The following is a 22,713-nucleotide window of genomic DNA, read 5'->3' on the forward strand; positions in this document are numbered from 1 at the left end:
AGGTAGGGAGGGAACAAGTGCTTTTCTGTTGGAGTAACTGGAAGTGTCTGTGCTGTTCCTTCTTCCCTCTGCTCTCTGGCACCAACGGCCTCATTAGCTGTGTGTGCAGCCCCTGTGGCTGGGCTTTGCAGGCTGGTTCTGCTGGAGGTCTCTGCCTGCCTGAGCCCACACAGCCCCAGCTGACAGTGCTCACCAACAGCTTCAAGGGACATGCTTTGTACCTGGTGACCTCTCCTCCCAGCAGACTGCTCCTGGAAGGTGTGCTTAAATGTCTCACTTGGAGAGCTATTGTGAGACTGGTCCCCTGGTGGGAGGTCAGGTAGGGAAGGGACTGTGAAATTACCTGTGCAGCTGCAGCTTCCTCCCTGCTGCGTGACACAGGTCCCATCACAGGCTGAGCATCTGCATCCTGCATGGAGAGGGAGGCTGAGAAAAATGAAAATGATGGAGAGAGCCTGATACGTGAGTTTTGATACTGAGGGGTGTGTGTGGCTTTAAGCAGCTGAGGTTACAACCCTACACCAGCAAGCATGTACTGAGGAGAGTATTCAGAAGGGCAGGGATCCATCTCCTGTTACATAGCAGGAGACACGGGCTCACTGCAGGGCAGACGTCCCCTGGTTCAGGAGCATGACTAAGCTGGTCCCTCTGGGTATCATTGGGGAGACTTGAATTAGCAGCTCATCCCTTTAATCCCCTTTGAGAGCCCTGAGCTTTCTCATTCAATGCAAGGAAAGGCTCATTTGGGTTGTATCATCCTCTCTGGTTTGTGAACTCAGCTTTTATGAAAATGGTGGATTTGGAGCCTCCAGGCCTGTTCCTTGAGCATACACCTCATCTGTGGGGGACACCAGGGCACTTCCTAGCTCTGGAGCTGGATGCACACCGGTGCTCCCCGAGCCCTTCACCTGTCAGTGGGGTCAGGAGCTGGCAGGGAACAGGGTGCTGGGATGGTTCCTCCACAGCTGAGTTACAGCCCATCGGAGTTCATCCAAGAAGCAGTGGCAGTCTCCTAGGCCAGGACCTCATGATTTGCATTTGCATGTACTTATTCACAACCAGCTCCCCATGGGGAGGTTTCTATGGCAAAGGAACCAAAAGCATATGGAGGAATAAACACAGATCCCACAGCTGCTCAGCTGAACCAGGCTGTTTCAAGCCATGCTTTATCTCCAGCTCCTGGAGTTGCCAGCGATTAGCATAGAATTCCCCTGCAAGGGGCTGGATGTCTCTTCCTCATCCTGCTGGGTAGCACAGCTCAGACCAAAAGCAGGGCTGGAAAGAGGCTGCACAGATCCTCCCTGGGGCTCGGCCAGGAGCTCTGCAGGGAGGAGCTGTGTCAGGGGTGCGCTGCACACTGGGGGTCTTGCCTCATTTTGCAGGGGTGCCACTGTTTTGGAGAAGCTGTGAAGATGCCTTGATGCAGAGCTCTAGGGACACACTGCTCAGAGCCAAAGACCAAATGCTTAGTGCCCCTTTTCCTTCTTTCTAGGTATGCACTGGCTCACCAGGCAGCTCCAAGGCTTCATTTAAATCCTTTGTGCCCGACTTTTCTTCTTGGCACAGAGCAGAGTGCTGCTATGGTTAAACTGTAAGAGTTTAAGCAGATCTTGCTGACATTTGAAATGCTTTTCATTTTTGCTGAAAGGTATTTTGGAAGGAAAAGAAGAAAAAATTAATACCATCTCTTGCACAACAGGGGAGGAAACTGAGTGCTGAGCCTGGGGCCTGATGGTAAATGGAGTTACATCCAGCTGGGGCCGGTCACTACTGGTGTTCCCCAGGGCTCAGTACTGGGGCCAGTCCTGTTCAATGTCTTTATTGATTATCTGGATGAGGGGATCGAGGGCACCCCCAGGAATTTCACAGATGACATTAAGCTGGGTGGAAATGTTGATCTGCTGGAGGGAAGGAAGGCTCAGTAGAGGGATCTGGACCAGCCCCTTGCAGCACAAAGGGTGGCAGCCTACCACAAATGAACACCCATATTTCTCTTTCTTTAAAGGAATGAACAACTCTCACCAACATGAATGGTACCTGATCCTCTCCCACACTGCTCAGGCACTGCATGAGGACTCCTGGTCCATATTCTTGCAGTGCCTGGGCTGCTGGCTCAATCTGTGACCAACCCAGATACTCAGACTCTGAAGTGCTTCACGCTCATGTCCAAGAGAACTCTTTATTATGTTTACATAGAGCATGAGCAACATGGAAAACACTAGAAATACTGCATCAGTGGTTTGGTTTTTGGGCAGCATTGGAAATGGCGATGCAGCTGCTCACGTCATGTCTGTATTACGAGGTATGCAATATGCCACGAGGAGCCAAAGCTTTGAGCTTTGCTGTGGGAAGTGCCCATCTCTGGCACATTCACTGCTTGCTCCTCTAGTGCCACAGTTAGGTGCTTAGCTTGTCAGCTTTTCCTCAATTTCACTTGGAACTTGTAATTGTAGTACCTTGGAACTTGTAATTTTAGTACAAAAGCACAGTTTTTGAAACCAATCCTACTAATCCACAAGACCATTCTCCCTCCCTTTTCTCCCCCCTCCTCCCATCCCATCCCAACTCATCCCATCCCCCATGCTCCCACCAACACATACCTTCTTCCCCTCCCTCTCACCCCGGTCACACAGCAAATATCCTGATGCTGCAGTTCCAAGCCATGTGTCCGCCCCAGCCTATGTGATCCAATGGTCTCTGACCAGGTCCCTTTGTTCAGACGTTCATACAAAACACACAATAGGAAAAAAACAAAACAAAAGGAGCCAGACACAAGAGGGAGACACACTGCCGGGCTCCAGCTCTGGCCTCTTCAACTAAGCTCCACAGCAGCTAGGCTCTTGGGGTACCTCCTTCCACACTCAAGGCTGCAGGTCCCAAGGTTTCCAAGGTGCATAGGAAAAGGAAGAAAGGAAGTAAACTACAAGCCTGTTTCTGTTTTAGGTTCCCCCCCATCCCTTTCCCTCAACCCAATGGCTGCTGGAGGATATTCTTGACTCCGACAGGTCTTTTCCCGTCTTCCAGTGAGACCCTGCCTGGGGACCAGGTTCACTGTAAGTCACTGGTTCCTCTCTGGAACGTGGGCGATGGGTTTGGCAGCGAGGGGAGGGAGCGGAGCACGTTGTGGGGGGACGACAGGCTTTTATCTCACAGTAGGTTGGGGGGGAGATGTCAGGAAAGGCGAGAGAAAAAGAGCCAAAGGAAGCCGGCTAAGCTGGCCTTCTGCTTGATGTTTGTACTCGAAACTGCTCCTTGGGGTGGCTTCAGTGTGCCAGCGCCGGCCTGTTGTTCAGTCACCTCTCGCAGCCCTGCTGAGAAAAAGCACGTGGCGGGGTGCTTCCGGCTGCTTCATCCTCTGGCTGGCTGCCCTCGTGCCCGCCGGCGATCTCAGAGTCGCAGTCAAGCGCCTCATAGATGGTAGGCAGCGTGGTCTGCTGGCTGAGCCGCTTGCGCAGGCCCACGAGCAGCGGCTGCGGCATGGAGGAGACGTCCACGTTGTTGCCGAGGTCAACCCAGGCCAGGCAAGGGAACTTGTTCATGTCCTTCATGGTGTCAGTCAGCTCCTTCATGGTCGCCCGCGTCAGCCGGTTGCCGTTGAGGGAAAGGTGGGTGAGCTTGGGGAGCGCCCAGAGGAAGGGCAGCAGCAGGCGCACCATGTCATCGTTCAGCTCGGTGAAGCTCAGGTCCACGGAGGTGAGGTGGTCCCCGTTGTTCTGCAGGTAGTAGGCCATGCGGTGGACATCCCGCATGGTCAGGGGGATCCCCGACAAATCCATGGAGTCCTGGCTCACCTTCTTCTGCAGGCTGGTCTTCAGGCTGATTATGGAAAAGGGGAGAGAGATCATTAAGGGAAGCACTCCCATCCATCTCACCCAAGAGAGAGAGCGCTTGTGACAGGGGAGGACTCGTTAACAGCAGGGGCTAGAACATTAAGTAAAGGGTTAATAGAGCTTATAGGGGAAACAAGCATTTACACCATACCTCAGGGCCGGCTGTCCTGGGGCTTTCCTGTGTGTTCTCAGCACCTATACATGAACTTTGCCAGAACTGGCTAAACACAGGATGCTAAAGTGTCTTCCACCAGCAGATTTCAAAGGGTTTGTCTGTCTGTGTGTGTACGGACGCTCATGCATAGAAAGCAAAAATAACCAAGGCAAGCAAACTTTCAAAGTGCACTGGTTTGCACTATGTGGGGGCTGTTTGTGAGCCACCTCTCCAGGTGAATGCCAAGGTCTGCCACAAACAGACTGTGCTGCAGAGGAGAGCAGTGTTAAATGGCTGAAAAACTGATATTTTACCAGGAAAACAACCAATAGGCAAACTGCACTCCAGGAGTGGATTTACTGCATGTCCCTTTAAGCTTTCACAACCAGCACTTAGTCAGTAAGCAGCACCAGTGGCTGCCTATTTGGGTCTCTGTGGTCAGCAGATCATCTGGGATCTGCTGCAGCTGTGAGGAGGCGGGGAGGGCATAAGGGTGCTCAGAGATGGCTTCAGCCATTTCTTTTGCTGTCTGCCTGGCAAGCGGAGAGAGGAGGAGGTAGGCAAGCTGTACAGCAGGCAAAGCTGTGTTATGGGGCTGTTGGGAATGCAAAGGGAGTGGGGAGTGGACTGTTATAATGAACTGTGGGTTTGTGAGAGTGCTGTGAGAAGTGGGAGCTGTGGGGCTACAGGAGCTGGTGGGGACACTTTGCAAAACTGAGTAGAAAGTGTGTGTTGGTGTAACATAGAAGAACCTAATCCCTTAGTGTAAATTATGTTAGTCTTGCTGCTCTTTCAGACACATCTAGCTCTAAGGACACGGGAGCCTTAGTAGGACCCCAGTTGTGTGCTCAGGGGGTCTGTAAGTGCCTTGTTGAGCTTGGGAGGATCAGGGTGGGTTAAGAATTAACCACCACTTCGAAGGTCCCCACTCTTCCTATCTGGCTCTCTGTAGTGTCCTGCACTCCTGTGGCACAGCCAGTCCCTGAAAGCAATGGGTTCATGGGGACATGCAATTTCCTCGGAGGAGGCTGCAGCACCGCAGGAGCTCCCGTGGCAGGTGAGAATGTCCCTACGAGCCTTAGGACTGCCAGGCTCTTCTGTAGTTGTGGAGAGGATGTGATGCTGCCTCTACAGCTTTGCTTTACACATGCAGTTCACGGCATCCTGGAAATTTCAGTCCTTAATAATCCCCTATGAGCATGTGTTAACATGAATGAATAAATGGGCATCAGGTCAGGCAACAGCCCTTTGTGGACACGTTCAACACTGGCAAACCTGTAGCTGTGCTTCGTGGTAGGAGCGTGAGGTGGAAAGACCTCATGGCCTGCCCTGTCAATTCTTAAGCCCACAAATTCCTGCTCTGGGTTTAGTAGCACTTTGCCCAGGTTATTTCTATGTGCCCCTGTGTTTCCCATGGGCATTTACTGTGCCAGGCTGAGGCTGTATCTGCAAGCGTGCATTCAAACTAATGAGCTCTCATGGTAGAGAAGTAATAACAGCATGGATTAGCTTGTATTCAGACCCTAAAGTATTGTAAGTAAAATGTATTACTTACTAAATATTTACACTTTAGATGACTCACACTTCTCGTGAGTGGATCGCAGGAGGGGTAAGGGGAGCAGTGCTTGTCTGTACTGTCAAACAGCAGAGACTGATGTCCTGGAGAACTGGTTTGAAAGCACACAAGGGAGGTCTCCACAGGGCCTCCACTTGAAGATGGTATTTGATATCTTTCCAATATCAGGGCCCCAGAGATGAGACTGTGAAGAATTAATCTACCATGTTGCTTGTAGCAGTGGTGCAGTTCTTTTAGCTGTAGCAGTAGCAGTTGTGCATGCTGTGGTGACACTGAGCAAGCCTCCCTTTTCCTACAAATCCAAGGGATCCTTGAGATCAGCCTAGGCTGCCTGGGAGCTGCATTTCTTTTAACTCTCCAGAAAAACAATGTCTGTGGTTTTCTGGTATAGTTTGTCACCAACCACTGGCAGTGGTGTAGCACAATCGACCACAAAAGAGGGTTCAACTTGTATGAAGTCTATCAGGGACCAGCCTCAAAGCTGGAAGAGTCTCAGGTTATCCCTTTAGCTGTGTTTTAACTGGGTGTTTAATATGGAGTACTTTTTTTCCATCAAAACCAAGCATCAAATGCACAGTGAAGGTATGCATTCATACTGGTCAGGTTAAGCAGAGAGAAATGAAACTTCTGTGAACCTGAGTGCATGGTGGAAACAGTCCCCTATATCCATAAGGGGCTGGTACAAGAGATACAGAAGCCTTCTCTGGCCTCTATGGGTTTAAAATAAGACTTTGTTGGGAGTGTGGGGGAAGAAAGCATAAACAAGCATAGAAGCAAGACTGTAACCACTTCAGTGCCCATTTTGTGTAAATGTGAGCCTGTGGCTCCTGGGAATTTTCTTCCCCATCGCTGTCAAGCCATGGCAGATTCTGGGGGGGTGGGGGACACAGAAAGGAGGCACAAGCGTAGGGACACCTTCCCCAGCCCCAAGCCTTGTCTCGGTCTATGCAAAGCCTCCTCAAACCTTCCTTTCTGTAAAGCTACAAGGCACAAGCCCAGTTTGGTCTGGGGATGGGGACCACTGGAGGGCACGTCTGAGCCGGCACCGCTCCTGCTGCCGGCCCTCAGCATTCAGGTGCCGTTTTTCCTTCCGCGTCTGCAGCAGCAGCTTTCTTTTCTTAACAGGGGGCAGGTCTGAATGGCTCTTGGGGTCCCCTTTACAGTGACTTGGCTCTGAGTGCAGACAGTGATAAGTGAGGGGAAATGTCTGAAAGACAAAAGCAATGTGCTCTCTGTCTCTCTCCGCCCGTTAAGCCTCCCCTCCTGTTGACTGCTGTGCAGGGACTGCAGTAATAAGTCACGGATCGTGCTCTGACCAGAGCAGGTACCTTCTGCTGCTCTCCCCAGCAACGAGCCAATACCCCAAGGAGGCTTTAATCGAGCAGACAAATTATCTTCCCATAATTGATTCTGCAGACTGGACTGCTCCCGGCTGAATGTGCTTAAACCCTCCTGTCCTGTGCCAGAGCCCGCCCTCCCTTCTTTGCTGGCTTGTTTTTCTTTCCTTTCCTGTGTTTTTGCTGCTTCCTTTTGCCCTCATTGCCGTACCTGCCAGGGTGACTCTGGGCCTCCTGTCCCAGCACTCTGGGCTCCTCCTGTGCTTAAATTGTTCTCTTGCCTATAAAAATGCCTCTTGTAGGGATGATGTGTCTGTAGGAGCCTCGTCCTGGTAGACATAAGCCCCCGTGCTGCAGCCAGGCTCTCTGGTAAGTGCTGAAGCATGAGATCTGACACCCCATGCATGCTGTGAACCCTGGCAGCCTCCTCCTCACCTCCTTGGTGTTTCTGTTCAGCTCCAAGAGGTGCAGCTAAATACCATCCCTAGGAAGAGCCCAGCACAGCTGGCCACTCCTCCTCTATTGCTTTAGAGGTAAATGTACTTGCTGACAGAAAAGGGTCAGGGAGACGTGGGTAGGTGCTTGACTGAATTATCTGACACTTGTTTTTGGAGGGGTTTTTTGAGCTCTTTTAAGCTCTACTTCTCAGGGAGTGTGAGGGGGTGGGGGGCAGGATACACAGGACACTGAGCTCTCAGTCGCTTGTGCAGCAGCTGAGAAAATGCTAGGCTTACTTCCAGGGAAATGGGTCATCTATTATCCCCTAATTTCTGCAAGTGAAATAGGCTTAAAGATTGCTTCAGCTGCAGAAGGTTTTTTTCCTTTGTGTGAGACACAACAGCTACTTAGAAATGTGGCTCTTGATGCCCGTGGGACTTGTAGACAGAGGGCTGCAGAAACACTAGGAGCTGGATTAACCTCATGCTACCACAAATGGTGCTCTGGGCAGATTTATAATTGGGGGGATTTGCATCTGACAAGGATCTGGACTCTGGATTCAGGGAAGCAGACTGTGTTTGTATTATCTGCAGCAAACTTAGAGAGGAAACAAACCACCACTCCCTCAGATGCTGGAAAAATGGCTGTAAGTGAGAAATTCTGTGAAACTTTGAGCAAGAAACAAGGGCAATCAGCAGTCCATCCCCTACTGCCTGTCTGGGGATGCAGCATCCAGAGGGGAAAGTTGCCAGCTCAGATTCCTGTTTATAAGGAATCAACACTCTGCTTGCAACCCCTGTCCAGCCCTGCTGAGGGATGAGAGCTCTTGGAGGTACATCTCCCTGTTTTGCTCATGTGAAAGAAGTTCTTACTTCCATTGTTCCCAGCTCCTATCTTAGGGTCAGGCCTTCCTCCTAAGGATGTGCAGGCAGTCCTCCTTCCACCCTCACTGCCAATCATGCATTCCTAGGTGCCAGCTCTGCTCTTCAGTGGGCATTAGCCAGCAGTCCCCTGGCCACGTGAGATCCACCCAGGATCAGTGCAGACAGAGCAGAGGCCTGAGGGACCTGCAGGTGTCAGAAGAAACCCCCTTTCTCTCAGTGAGAAGTGTGGGCTGGGAAGGGGATGAAACCATCTTGTGCCTCCCCTGGCTTTATTTTGGGATAAAAATCTTCTGCCTCCTGAGAACTCAGCTAGCATAAGCAAATTCAGAGTGTTTTGAGATGGAAAAATTAGGAGACTTGAAATTAATTGCTAGTTGTTTGTCTTGAGGACCTGTCCCAAGGGAACTAACCCTTAGGCCATCTTCCAGGTCCTTCTTTGAGTCCATGAAGCTGCAGGCTCAGCACATTTCTTTTATTACCATTGAATCCCTTCATTTTCTTGCTCATCAGCTAAATTCTTTGGTGGCTGCGGGGAAGGGGTGTAATGGCTCTTGAGTGTTGCCCTGTTGGGACTTGCAGCAGTCACAGCAGTGTTTGGCCTGTTGTTAGCTTTGTGGGGTTTGGAGGAGCTTGTTCAGCCCAGGAATGTTCAGGTTCCTGGAGTCCCAGCCTCACTTCCTTGTCTCCATGCTATGGAGAGAGACTGGGAGGAGACAGTAAGAGTCAGACAGGATTTCAGCAGTGAGGGATGTCTACCACTCCCTGCCTGTTTCTCTGGAGAATTACCAGCTTTCTCCCCCTCCTTTTATTTTTACATTTAATTTGTCTCCAAATGTAAAACTTTCCTGATGCCAGAAACTCCCATTCCTGTGCATCCCCTTCATCATTAACAGGCACTGCCAGTAGTGGCTAATTAGCCATGAGTTAGGTATCTCTTGGCTGCTCTTCCTTGCATAGAACCTTGTGACAGGCATGTCTGGATGGCTTCCCTGCTTTCAGCAGTGATTTAGGGGATGGATTCTGAGCTTTTTAATTGCCTATTTAGCATAATCTGCTTGCTTTGCTTCTCTGTGGCACAGGGTGCTGCTGTGCAGGGCTGGCTTGAGCTGCCTCTAGTGCAACATGAAAAAGGAAAGAGAAGCCTCAAAAGTACAGACTACCCCAACTCGAGCTGATCTGAGGCTGGGCCTGACACTGCTGTAAAGATGGAGGCAGTGCACAAATAGGCCACTTCCAGGAGAAGTCTCTTAGTCACATCTCCATCCTTGTGCCCAAGCTCTTTTGAGCAACTGTGGGGAGACAAGGGAATGCAAAGGTAGCCCTTCTCCTACCCCCCTCCCTCTGCAACTGGGGTGGGACCTGGACATCTGTAGCTGTTGATGCAGCTGAGTGCCTCTCCTTCTCCTGGCTCTGCTGTCATCTTCACTTTGTTCTTGAAGGTGTGTTCAGGAGAGCTGGGAACCCTTGGCCTTCCTTGTGCTGCCACTTGATCTGTGCAAGACCTCGGGTTGTTTCCCTTCATTATTTAGGTCTATCCTAGCAAAGCAGGGAATAATGCTGCCTCCTCACTGTAAATATCATGTATCAGCCTATGTCCTTGCCAGACCTTCAACTGTGTCACGGTCACAAAGGCACAAGGTCTCTGCTGATGGCTTTTAACTACCATCTGCCACTCAGCCTCTGTTATTTCACTCACTGTCTCTCTATCAAAGTGTCCTGCTTCTCCTGCCTGCCAGTCTTGGCCTTTTTCTTCTGACTCTGACAAGGCAGTGTCAAGCTGCTGGATGACCCTTTCTGCCACCTCCAACAGCCTTTCCAAATGCATCTGCCTCTTGATGCTGCTGGGAACCCTCATCATGGGTAGTGCTTGGGATGCTCTGCACTGTAAGAAGAGGGCACAATTCCTGCCTCTCTTCACAACTCATCCACCAGCTCATGTCCGTCCAGCTGACATCTCTGTGAGCAGCAGCTTATTGAAAACATTGTGTGGGGCACTTCTTGTGCTCCCATATGGCTATTACCATATGGCTTTACTTAACTCACTGGTATTCTCTAACTTGGCTTCCTTTTGCTAAAGCAGGAATGATGGTGCCTATTTACCCTGTTGCATAAGGCTGACATGAAGCTGTAGTTAATATTCACCTCATGCCATTTGAAGGCTGGGATCTCATCTGCCAGAGCTGTCAGCCACAGCCCTGAGTGATGTTTTCAAGGAAAAAAAAAATAGAAAAAAAAAGATCCAAATCCCTTTAGGGCTGTTTCCTTGAAGTCCTCTAGACACAAGTGCTTTCACTGCATTTTAAAAGTGCATCTAATGCTGCAATGTCTGGGCAATGCACGTCAATAACAGAAATGGAGCAGTAAGCCCAGAAGGGATACTCTGTTCTCCCTCCAGTTTTGGATTAGCCATGATGAAATTCACTCAGATGAGCAAAGTAAAACTGTAGTGAGACTTGTGAAAAGGAAAGCCCACACACATGTCGTTTGGGAGTTAACTCCATACACACAACTGCCTTTGCTCCTCCAGTCACTGTGTGAAAAATCTGGGGTTTTTTTCCCCTGTGTTAGGAACCCCCTGATTGTAAAGCTCTGTTTTGTGGATCCAGGTTTGGTTGATCCTTTGCACTCTGGAAAGGAAATAGTTACACTGAAGTAGCCAGCTCCAAGGATGATGCAAGTGGAAGATACATTAAGGTTCCCTGACATGGCTTTGCCAAGACAGCTCAGTTGTAATCCAGAGTTTCCTGATCGCAGACTAGGCTGAGATCCAGCTCTCCACACAAAGCCTGTCTTCACCTGATACCCTTCTCTTTCTCTGAACTGTTCTGGCTCTCAAAAAGTAATACACCCTCTGGGTCCAGCCCTGTTCTGGAGGCAGATGGTGACAATTTTCCTTAATTCACCATTAAAGGAGGCCCCAAGACTTCTGAAAACAAGAATTATAATATCTAAAAATTCTGCACCTGTCAAAATGCCACAGATGTGGTTTTGATAACTTAAAAAGCCTATGTCTGTGTAGTGGTGCATTTCTTAATCTTTACACTACAAACATCAATTTAATGAGAAAGTGAAGCTGGAGTTATACAACATTCTAGGATGTATTCAGCTCGTTAAGTGGGAGTGATCTATACAACTGTAAAATGATGCTAAAACTGAATTCCCATTAGGATGTAAGGGACTGAAAACTGTGCAGTAAAGTTATGCTGGTCCCTGCTGCAGAAATCTTACCCTCCAGCTCTTGAATTTTTAAATTTTAAAACTCCCAGAGTAAATCCCCAAGAGCTCACCTTCCCAGTTTGGTTAGGCAGTCAACCCAAGCAGGGTCGGGGCCAGTAGGGTGCAGGCTGCTGGCTGGAAGCTGCAGACCCAAGACAGGATTTTGCAGGAAAGGAGAACTGAGACTCTTTCTTTCAGTGTGGCAAACTTGTCTGAGTATCACCTGGGCAGCTGAAATAGTCTCTTTGGGTGACTGCACAGCTGGGACACTGCTAACCCTTCACTCTATAAAGCAGACAAGCACTGTCAGGAACCCACAGGCACAGATGCTGAGGGCAAACTGCCTCCCAGCTTCACCTTGGCAGCTTAGTCAAGCACAGAAACAAGACACAGCCTGGACTGGATCTCTCCTGCTCACTCCAGCTGCTGTTCCACTGAGTACACTGAGCTGAAATAGGCTTTGTCCTTCCACATTTCTGTATGGGGTCTGCCTGTGTATCAAAACAGTAGTGCTTCAAGAAATGTATCTTATCCTTTTTGCCCTATCAGTTCATGGGTGGCTCAGGTTTGTACCTGCTGGGTGTGGGTCCCACTGAGAGTACCTGGTAGATGTGGACTATCATCAGTCTGTGTGTGACCCACTTTTTTTGCTATTTGGCAGTGGGGAGGAACACCTGATGTGTGATCTGACTCCAGTATTGCAGGTCCTTTCAATCTCCCATACCACATCTCCATAACAGCCCAAATGTAATTAAAACCTGGCAGATGCTCCAAGCTCTCTGTATGGCTGGGCTTGTTAATTATCTCCTGGATCCACCTAACATACTGCCAGAAAGCAGAAATCGCATTTCAGTGGAGAAGAAGGGAGTCCTGCATCAGCTCTGTGAAAACCAGATGCCAAAGCCCAGGACACTGCAAAAGTGAGAGTAGGATTAATTTCCTGAATGTGGTCTCCATGCATAGATTCCTCTCTGCTGTCCTTAAACCCCACTAGATTTTAGACATTCCTTCAAAGCATTGCTGCTACCCCATGCTCTTTACAGGACCTCAATGGCAAGAAGGGTACAAGCCAAGGGTTTTGAAACGGACACTAATAGTAAAATACTCCCACTAGGCTGACAGAGGGAAGTGGAGAATTTGGATCATGTAAAAACAGCCTGGCTGAACAAACTCAGGCCCTGGTATCTCCAAATGAAGCAGCTATTTCTTGCCTTCCTGCTACTGACAACACCCGTTTTCTTGCAGCAGCTTTGGATGCCAACTCTGCAGGCGTCTTTTGCTGCAAACTGCAAACCACTTCATCTCTAGACTTAAAAGAGGAAGCTCTTCTGTTAAATATTTAATCAAGATTAATTTGTGCCTTATGTAACACCTTGTAACTGGGCCTGGTTTCCAGGTAAGGCCACCCATTTTAGACCTATATTTCCCTCCATCGTACATTGCCTCGTTGCCCTCTCCCTGCTTGTGCTCACAGATGTTCTGTACCTGGCCAAGACTTTGGGATTTGCGTGGGATTTGGGTTCATGGGGCCCAGAGCTCTTCCTCTGGCCACAGATCTCCTCTCTGTTGTTGGTAAGTGATGAGTTTGCAGCAGTTTGCAGTCCTGTGCTGTCCCTGGGCTGTGCAATCACAGAGAACACTTCCAGTTTGATTCTTCTTCCTGGAGTCCAACAACCAAAAGAGGTTTGTTCTGCCTGCAAGCAGGAGTATGGAGGCAGAGGGTTGAGTTAGTAGCAGCAGGGAGGGATTTTTCACTTGGAAAACCAGAAAGGACTCAGCTCTGGAACCTCAGTCTTGTTCTGTGCTGTGGTTCCCACCTGCAAAGCAGCACAAACAGCCCTGGGCTGTGGGGTGCTGGGAAGGAGAGCATTCGGAGTGCTCAGATTTGGTGGCAAAGTGGGGCTATAGGTATGAGAGGCAGATGGCCTGGAAATCATGATATTAGGGATTTTATTCCTTAGGATGCACTGTGGATCTGCCTCTGAGTCAGAATGAAAGGTACGATGGAAATGTCAATTCCCGTGGGGGATTTTAAGTTGCTGGCACACACATCAAAGACTAAAAGTCTCAGAAAAGCCCAAGGCCTTTCTCAGAGTGCTGCTGATTTTGCATTTCTTTTTATCCAATCCTGCATTTATTCCTGTGAACCTAATGGGGCTGACATGGGCTCTTTTCTTAGTCACTTCTCTGTCTTCTCTTCAGCATTGGTGATCTGCGTCACAGGAGCAGGGTTTGCTCAAAGAAAATGAGGAGAGAAGGTGGGGATTGCTCTTTATCTGGTTACAAAAGCTAGCAAGTGTCAAGGAGGGAACAAGTGTAGGTGTCTGAATACATTTCTAGTGGTGGAAAGCAGCTGCCATCCAGTCCCTGTCAGTGGCCGACGTGCTTTGAGTTGTGCTGCCTTTGCATGAGGCCCAGCACCATCTCCAGGCCCTCTCTGGGTGCTGGCAGAGAACTGGGAGTTGAGAAGGATGGTCACATCTCTGCCAGCCCCCCCAAAGTGGTTCCTACTGAATGGGGTGATCAGCTTATGGCAGTGCCTCATAATGGGACACCTTTCCCACAGGCAGGGAAGTTTTACTGATATAAACAAGGACAAAGTGGGATGCAGAGCTCAGCTGGCACGTGGGTGTCTCTGCAAGGCTGCCAGCTCTGGGGCCGAACACCCTGCAGGAGGGTTGTCTGTGCTGTGCAATCAGTGGGATTGAGTTCAGTGTGCTTTGGAGAGGGGGAGGAACTGTAAGACTACACAAAAAAGAGTAAATGGCAAACGACATCAAGGAGAGGGGTGTTGGGGCTGACCCTGCTGGGGTTTTGTAAGAGACTGCACAGCAGCTGCTGTGCACAGTTTTCAGTCCTGCCCTTCTCTGAGAAGGCACACTGGGATGGTGCAACACAGTTTCTAGAGGCAGATCCCCCATCCTGTCCCTGCCAGGCTCCTTACCACACTTGGGACTTCCTCCGGGGCATGCCGTGCCGGTGCCACTTCGAGTGGGGTGTCAGGTGGTAAATCAGCTGCCTGCAGATCCTGTCTGAGGATTTCCAAGGGTCATATTCCTGAAAGCAAAGGGACAACTTAGACTCTGCCTGCACCATAGCAGAATATGAGGCAAGGGGGAGGGACGAGGTAGATGGGAAAGGAGCAAAGATGGTAGGATGGTAGTGAAGAGCAGGCATGTATGTAAGGGAGGAGATGAAGAGGAAGAGAAGATGAAAGAGGAATGGTGAGAAGGCCTGAGATGCCTCTGCCACATGTTAATTCCTCCTGGGATGGGGGAGAAGTAGGAGCTCTGCAATACCAGGAAGGACCCCAGCCCAGCCATCATGTTCCTACCCAGAGTGGGGCTACAATTTCACACCCTGCACAGGAGCAAGTGGAGCCCAGAAGAGGGGGTTATTTTCTAGAGCTGTGGCAGGGGCCAGCTCTAGACCAGGCAACACCCAGGGAAGTAGACGTGGCTGACTGCTCTGTGCAGGGACTCCCTGCACATATTTCTTCAAAAGTTGTCCACTTTCAGAAGTGTAGGGACAGCATGGGTGTCTCAGCTGCTCACTGCTGTATCCTCAGCAGCACCTGTCCCCAGCTGTGCAGACAAGCTGCCAACTTGTTGTGTTACAGGACAGTGCTAAATTTCTGTCAATTCCCCTGTTGCCATGCTTCCCCAAACTCTGTCTTTGGACTGACTGTGTCTGATACTCTCATGTGGAAAGTTCAGTAACTGGCACCCTTGCCCCACCCCTGAGGTGCTTCTTGCTGGGAGAAATGCTCCTCCTGCAGCAGTACCCTGACTCTGTGCCCTCCCGTGCCCTGTTTGGGAGATGTCAGGAGAGGGAACTTTCACCCTAGTCCATCTTACTTCCTTGCAGTCCATTCTGCTCCTGGAGGTTTGAGTGTGGGAGCTTGCCAGTGCCAGTAGTTCACTCCAGTAACTTGCCAGGAAAAGATGGCACCAAGACAGTTGGTGTTTATTTTTTGCACGTGTTCTCTAATGCAGTGACTTTGAACAGAATCTCTTCCTCTGGTGAAGCAGAATGGCAAATGGCAGATGCTGAAGGCTGAGACTTTTGCCCTCTCTACCGTCTTTTCCAAATGCTGACAAACACCCACTGAATCAGCTCAACCCTCATGGGATGTGCTGCCAGCATGTGGCAGTTCTGCTGTGCCCAGTGGAGAGGGATCCCAGCATTAGTGCTCAGCTGAGCACCCCCTGACCCCTATCCCAGCCCCCCCAGGAACCCACAGGGACTAGCCCATGCTCTTGGGATAGGTGCCTTGTTCTAGCCTGGTACTGTGCTGGCAAGGCTGCAGCTGGCACTCTGCTGTCACCTACAACAGCAAACCTTTCCAAGTGGGGGCACGTGCACACCAGGCTTCAGCACAGCAGCTGGCACAGTGCTCTGCGAGCGACTGCTGGCTCACACAACTGAGAATTACCCTCCTGTTCTCTCCCGTGTCCTCACTGATTTAATTTCCACTGACAGACTGGGAGTTGCACTCAGCCTGCTTGCCTGTAATGCAGTTACACCCACCAGATGCTCAGCCAGGGTCGGAGATGGTACATGGTCTGATAGTGTGCATTCTGGGAAGGGTGCTGTAGGTACTGAATCTCTCCAACCACTGAGTTAAACTCCTGTTGGCTTTGAGGGGCAGCTCAGGTGCTCAACATCTTCCTTAGGAATGGTGAAAATCATATCTATGTAGTGGTATGTGTGTCAATTTAGATAAGCATGTGCATCTATAAGGCATGAAATAAGAGGGGGGTATTATGCAGGTGTATAAAAATTGTAGCGTGTTATCTACTGAGCACCTGGGTGAGGAGGGTAACATCCCTTCCTGCTGCCTGCCCTGAGGGGCACTGCACACCACGGGGTTGGAGATGGTCTGGGAGAGCAGCTGGAGATAAGGTCAAATGAAGTATGACTAAAGAGGAAGTAGTGCTGCAACCCACCCCCCTCCTTTAGATGCGTATAGAATTTGCACAGAGATTACACTTGAAAAGATTTATTTTTTCAGGCTGCGTTGCAGCCCAATAATGATGATTAAACTTTGGCTAAATGTAGTTTGTCTGTTGAGACCTGACTGGCTAATTGTTATCAGCGAGTCTCAGGAGATGCAGAATAAGGTTAGAAATGCCACTAATCTACACCAAGCATTCAGTGTATTCCCTGGGGTGCTGCTGCTTGCTCTGAGCTCTGTGTACTTAATATCTCTCTTTGAATAAGAAATTTACTCCACTGCTCTCTTTATAAAGCAAACATGACACTTGCCAAGCCTGATGAGCAAATGGATACATTGCAAATCCAAGTGTTTGTGGTGGCAAAGGTAACAGAAATAGGTGCTGGTGTTGCAGTGGGACTGTGGCATCTGTGATGTTTGCCTGTGCTTAGCCTTGCCTTTCTGTCTCTGCTCACCTCATGCTCTGAAGGGAAGTGCTGGAGCAGTGCAGGGATAATGTGCATGTAGCACATTTACTTCTTGAACCCTAAGTTGCAATATATTCCTACAGCACCATCCTTTACTGGGAGATCTGGGAGGGTTTGGGGGGAAGTAATACTGGGTTAGGGTAGTTATATATGGCAAAGGGCCTGGGAAGAGAGAGGTGGTTTTCCTGCAGAGATCTCTGCTCTCCTCTGCAGCCCCTTAAGCCCCCATAAGCTCTAGCTGCTTTGAACCCCTGTGATACCAGTGAATATGGCACTGTACCCTGTCACCAAGGTTTATAGGCAAAAAAAGTAATTTCCTGATTTCTGTGCACATAACCACCCCCTCCTTCAGCTGCACTCATGTGCTGAGGTAGTTTTAGCTAATTTGTACAGAAATATGTCCCACAATCTATTTGCTGCCAATCCCAGGGCATACAGTGGATGTTTCTGAAGGATTGCAGGGCTGAGGGAACACTCACCTTTTTGGGACACTGCAGATCTCTAGCGAGGCTCATCAGCAAGTCATGGGAGATGGGATCCACCAAGTTGAGGAAAGTTGCATTTTTGTAGAGCACTTCATTGAGGAATGTTCCTTCCAGTCCCAAGTCCTACAGGAAAAACAGACAGTGTCATACATGGGCTTCCTCACAGCTATAACTATGAGGTGCTTTGAAACCAGAAAGTAAATCTGATGAGGTGCCAGCTGGATGCTCAGTACAGGAAATTATCCAACAGAGGTGAAGCAGCTGTGTCTGACCAAGCATTTCTGTGCTGGGGGATGCAGACAGCCAGAGAGCTCAATGAGATGCAGTGTTAATTTGAGGTAGTGAGCCTAAGGGCTTCCACCTTCTTTCCACCTATTACAGGAAGGTGAGAACTCTTATAATTTTCAGGCTGGCTGGAGCCCAGAGAGAATTAGTTTTAGAGAAACACAGCTTTGTCAGCCTCTACGTGTGAATCTGCTGAAGCAGCCAAGCAGGAAGGATGGCTCTAAAGATGCTTCTCCAATCTCAGCTTTTCTGGAAGAATCAAACTCTTCTCAGGTATTTAGATGCTGCCATTACACCCTGGTGGTAGCTGGCTGAGCAGAAGTCCTGCACATCCTTATGAGTTTAGCTGTACTGTGAATTTTTCAGTAAGCACTAAGTGCTAGCAGCATTGTCTTTGGTACATTTATATGGTACATTTATAGGTGGCTTTACACCACAGTCAGAGGGACTCCTCTTCCCACCTTCCACAATATGAGTTAAGGGAACATCTGTGGTCCATGCAACTCATCTGCCTGGACCAGGGTACAGGACACCTTTGGACGTGCTGGAAGAAACCTGAGCAGCTTTAGGAACAAAAAGCCTCCCCAGGAGGCAGATGGGTGATACTGCAAAGAACTAAGCTGTTTCTTGTTAAGAGGAAGGCCAAGAGTTAATATATGACATAGTTATTACAATCAGGAGGTACCATAAAGTGGTGAAAAACAAAAAAAATCCAGGAAAGAGAGATAACGTACTCGCACAAAAATCACAGGAGAAGAAAAAAATACCTTAGGAGTAGAAATGTAGATCAAGAAAAACCTCTTTAATAGGGATGGTGCTGGGTTTGATTCAGTTGACAAGGAGGGCTCAGCTGAGGAAGGAAACAAGTCTTATCCCCATTCTGTATGCTGCTGACAGGAGAAATGAATAAGCAAATGGGTGCCCCATATGTTCGCACTGCTCTGCCGAGCGTGTGCTTCAGGCACCACCCAGTGACTGAGAGCTAAAAAAAAAGGAGAGAGAGGGGGAAAAAAGCTGGATGTATGCACATACATCACCAACAGGGATGGAGCCATAGCTAGCAGAGGTGTGGGATCTTAAACTCTAAGCACCAATATAAGATAGTGCTGTATCCTGCTCTGGATATGCTTGGATTGAGCAGAAAGAACAATACCAAAGAGATCCTGGTTACAGATCTGGTGGAGAAAGGGACAACAAATCAAATGCTTTACAGCCCCATCACTGTGTGTACACAGATGACACCCATAAGCAACCAAGGAAGCCGAGCAGTGGATCAGTCCTGAAGGACAGACAGCCACAGCTGGATATGGGCCAGGAGCGTACCAAGGCATCATGCCAGTGTCTCCCTTAACCATAAGGCTTCAGGGAAATGGAGCCTCCTACGTCAAGTGTAATATGCACAGATGAAGAAATCTGCCGTGAGGATGGCATGGCTGGGCATGCAGCAGTGGATGTCAGACAAGTAATTAAAGTCCCCCAGTTGGAGCTTTACCATTAAGATGAATCTGCATTCCCATTATAAATCCTGCCTGCGAGGGTTTTGTAAGTAATATAGCTGTAAATATTCACTTCACATTGATATTCCATAAATTCTTAGCCCAGAGGCATTTTCTGGTTCATCTTACTTATTTCCCTTTCTCCCTCTCTCTCTCTCTCATTTCTCAGAAAATTTTGTACCACCTAAAGGATGGCTGCTGACAGCAGAATATTAAAAGTCTTGCCAGTTCAGCTGGCTTAGTGCTGTTGTCTTAAAAATGACACTTGGTCATTGTCTCAGCACAGGGAAAACAGATCACACCAGACTTTTTGCTAGTCTGATGTCTCTCCTGGCTTCAGCTGAGCGATGCCCACTTAGATCAGCAGGAAAGCTGGTCTGGCTTCTGCAGGTGGGCATTTCTGAGGCTGATGATGTGCAACGGAGCTGTCCTAGTGTTGATGTACAAAGCATGTGTACACCTGTGGTTTGCAGTTGTTCTCTGTGCAGTCTTCTAAAATGCTGGGTCTTCCATCTCCGTTAGCGGATCTGCTTCTGCCTGGCTTGCTTGCTCTATTTATCACACCCTATCAACATCTTAGGAGTAGTCCACAGCCCTTTGGAGTCTGCAGAACACAGATCAAAAACCACTGGCAGATACACTCCATCTGCAGGGCGCACAAGGTGTGTGTCTGCCAGGAGCAGCAGGAGGCACATGGGGAGCCCGTGTCCTCCGGCCTGGCTGAGTGTGTCTGCTCACCCGAGGAGGCTGGGATTCCGGTCCCACCATTTCCCTGCCCTCTCTAGGGTATTTGCACCCTGGCCCAAGGCACAGTGATGAGGTGTGGTGTTAAATATCCTCCCTGTCCACTAGAGTGAACAAGGTATCTGTTTTTTTACAGGTAACAAACAGACCGTCCCCTGGGACACACTGATCCGCGACCCCCGAGAGCGTGTTGCTGCCAAGGTAAGGAAGGACATGCTGGGGACCAAGCTAAGGGGTGAATTTAGTCGTGGAGTGAAGAAAATTTGTAAATGAGAAAAAGGATTGATCATACTATTCTCTGAAGCTGACACTGGACACGTGAGGAGGACTGGTTGTCAATACATGACCCCAGACTGGGTGATAGTTGTGCTCAGCTGTTGAAGGGGGTGGTACATGGTGGTGGTGTAGCCCTCTGTCTCTGAAACCTCTGAGCACTCCGTGAGCTGAGGCTTTGGGGTGCTGCTGGACGGGTTCCCGTCTTACTTGGCGAGGAAGGTTCTGTTGTGACTACAGGAGGCATGTCCCACTGCTCTGTCACGAGCAGATGAACAGACAGCCACTGTTTCGACATGGACAGGCAGAGATAAGGACCAGGAATAATACAGGGAACTGGAAAGGCAGTGGGCAAAATGTAAGTGTTCAGGACATGGTAATTCTCAGCACAGATGTGGGGAAGCCAAGTGTTTAAATGATCCTGAAAGGAGCTTAGAAATGACCCTCCATCCTATATGGCCCTGTGACTTAGCATTCAAACCCTGGCTGTTCAGAGATGGACCTTCTGGAGACCTCCAAGGTCTGTGGAGGGTTTCAATGCTTCAGTCCCAAGGAGAGGTGTTGAGCACTATAGAAAATGACATTCTGCAGTTCTGGCCTCTGGCATACCCTACAAAAGTCTGTTCACGTTACATCGCCACGTCCATGAAGTGAGTGGTTGCCTCTCTTTCTTCAAAAGCTTCTTGTAATGGTGCCTTTCCAAAACTGCCTTTGAAATCTTATTCAGCCCTTGTCTGCCATAGTGGTGCAAGCATAGAGTTCTGCTGAGGGCTTATCTGTCTACACGTGTGATAAGAAGAGTGTTTGTGGTGCTGGTAACAATCCTCAGATGAATGCTAAGGTAGTGGACAGGAAAACCAGAGATGTAATTTTTGGTCCTGTAAATTCTTATTTGTGAGTGTGCAACTCGCTGGCAGCCCAGGGCATTGACCACCATTGCTGGATGTGTTGTAAAACCCAGGGATGTGCAGAATAGGGCTGTTAATCAGCTCCTTGCAGCTCCCTGGTACGATGGCTGCACAAGCTTCCCAGTGAGCCAGTCCCTGCTCTACCACACTCACACCCAAAGGTCACCTACTACTAAGATGAGCAATGTGTGTTCCCAAGATGAAGCAGACCATTATCTAATGAAGCAACGTGATAAGCTAAGAATTGATAGTGTTTTATGTCCAAATCAGAAGTGGGATTTGTCTGTCCCCTGTGCTACCAATTTCAGAGTTGCTTGCAGTTTGGGGCCGCTGAGTTTGCCTGGAAAGTGATGGTAGCAGTGAGTGATGGAGGAGATGGCTCTGTTCCAGCAGCAGGGCTCTGTCCTCAGCATCAGTTTGGCACCACGCTGTCTGCACACTGGCTTTTCTGTTCCTGAATGGCGGCAGACAGAAACACGCTCCCACTGATACACTGACCCCTTTACCTCTCCTCTCAGCCTAGATTGTCCCAGAGGTCCTCTCCAAAACCATTTTGGGTTCTGCCAAAGACAGGTCTCAGCCAGCCTGGCTGGGTGGGCATAATGGGATGTGGTGGCAGTGGGACGGCAGTGGCTTTTTTTCTGGGGGGCATCACTCCTGAGCACACCCAGGGGCTGGCACGGAGGGGTGTGGATGGGGGCAGCCCAGACTCGGATGCCCCTTTTCCTGCGTGCAGCATAGCTCTCCTCTAGCTCTCCTCTCTGCCCCCCGGCAGCCGAGCCAGGCTGGGGGTCGGGGAGGTGGCAGAGAGCCGGGGCGGGTGTCGCCTGCCGTGACAGGGACCGAGCGCGGCGGCTCCCGCCCCGCCGGGGCACGGAGCGGAGGAAGGCAGCACAAAGAGCCCGGCTCGCCCCGCCAAGGGGGGCTGCAAACCCCCGCCGCCGAGAAGGGAGCTCGTAAACCGCGGCTCCATCCCTGCTGCAGCCCTCGGCCCCGCACCGCCCTTTGTGCCTGCCCTGCCCTGCCCCGATCCGCCCCGCTGCCCCGGGCCCGCATCCCCGCAGCAGGTACCTTCCTCAGCAGCCGGAGGATGTGCACGGCGTGCTCCCGCTTGTGCTCCCGGATGGTGGCCTGGATCTCCCGCAGCCACCCCACCCGCCGCACGTAGGGCGCGGGCGAGGCTTTCCGCAGCACCCCGGGCAGCTTCTGCGGGTGGAGGAGCAGCGAGGAGAGGTGGAAGTCGCCCCGGCCGCCCTCCAGCCTGCCGGGACAGGGCTCCTCGCCGCTCTCCTCCTCCAGGCTGCTCTGCCGGCTCAGCCGGGAGCCCATGGCCGCGCTCCGGCCGCGCCGCCGCCGCGCTCGGACCGGGCGGGCACCGGGCTGCGGGCCGGGGAGGCGCCGGGGAAGGCGGGGGGTCCGGACCGCCCCGCCCGGCCGGCCCCGCCCCGGCCCCCCGCGCTCCCCCGCTGCGGGATCCCGGCGTTCCCGCAGGAACAACGCCCCAGGGCTCGGTATTGCCGGGGTCCCTGACCCAGCACCAGCCCCGCTGCCTCGGCGGCGCCTCCTCCTCCCGGGTTGGTTCTGCCGGGAGATGCTTGGCGGAGAAGACAAAGGGAGAAGCGGATGCTACCGGGACCGCTCCTTCCATCCAGGCATTTTGGGG

The 22,713-nt window shown here is 50.5% G+C and overlaps 2 protein-coding genes across 4 annotated transcripts in view; one reads left to right on the plus strand and one right to left on the minus strand.

Annotated features, from left to right (window-relative positions):
* Window positions 1–2,160: 2,160 nt before the first annotated feature.
* On the minus strand, window positions 2,161–22,624 carry LRRC75B (leucine rich repeat containing 75B). Its single transcript, XM_064675482.1, has 4 exons — window positions 22,122–22,624; window positions 17,339–17,467; window positions 14,380–14,492; window positions 2,161–3,816 (listed from the first exon to the last, which is right to left on the minus strand). The coding sequence occupies exons 1-4, from the start codon at window positions 22,377–22,379 to the stop codon at window positions 3,294–3,296; spliced, it is 1,023 nt and encodes a 340-aa protein (XP_064531552.1). The 5' UTR covers window positions 22,380–22,624; the 3' UTR covers window positions 2,161–3,293.
* The window catches only part of GGT1 (gamma-glutamyltransferase 1), a 56,816-nt gene continuing 39,041 nt past the window's right edge, over window positions 4,939–22,713 (plus strand). For all 3 annotated transcript variants that reach the window (XM_064675437.1, XM_064675438.1, XM_064675440.1), the window contains exons 1-2: window positions 4,939–5,041; window positions 20,006–20,070. The gene's annotated coding sequence lies outside the window, so the exon portion shown is untranslated. The remainder of the gene's footprint in view (window positions 5,042–20,005; window positions 20,071–22,713) is intronic.

The sequence above is a fragment of the Pseudopipra pipra genome, chromosome 18 (genome assembly GCF_036250125.1).
Source record: "Pseudopipra pipra isolate bDixPip1 chromosome 18, bDixPip1.hap1, whole genome shotgun sequence".
Lineage (NCBI taxonomy): Eukaryota > Metazoa > Chordata > Aves > Passeriformes > Pipridae > Pseudopipra > Pseudopipra pipra.

Coding starts and splice junctions, on each gene's coding strand:
- LRRC75B (XM_064675482.1), bottom strand. CDS start 22,379: ATGGGCTCCCGGCTGAGCCGGCAGAGCAGCCTGGAGGAGGAGAGCGGC. Junction 17,468..22,121: donor TCCTCCGGCTGCTGAGGAAG/GTACCTGCTGCG, acceptor TTTTTCCTGTAG/GACTTGGGACTGGAAGGAAC. Junction 14,493..17,338: donor ATCTGCAGTGTCCCAAAAAG/GTGAGTGTTCCC, acceptor CTTTGCTTTCAG/GAATATGACCCTTGGAAATC.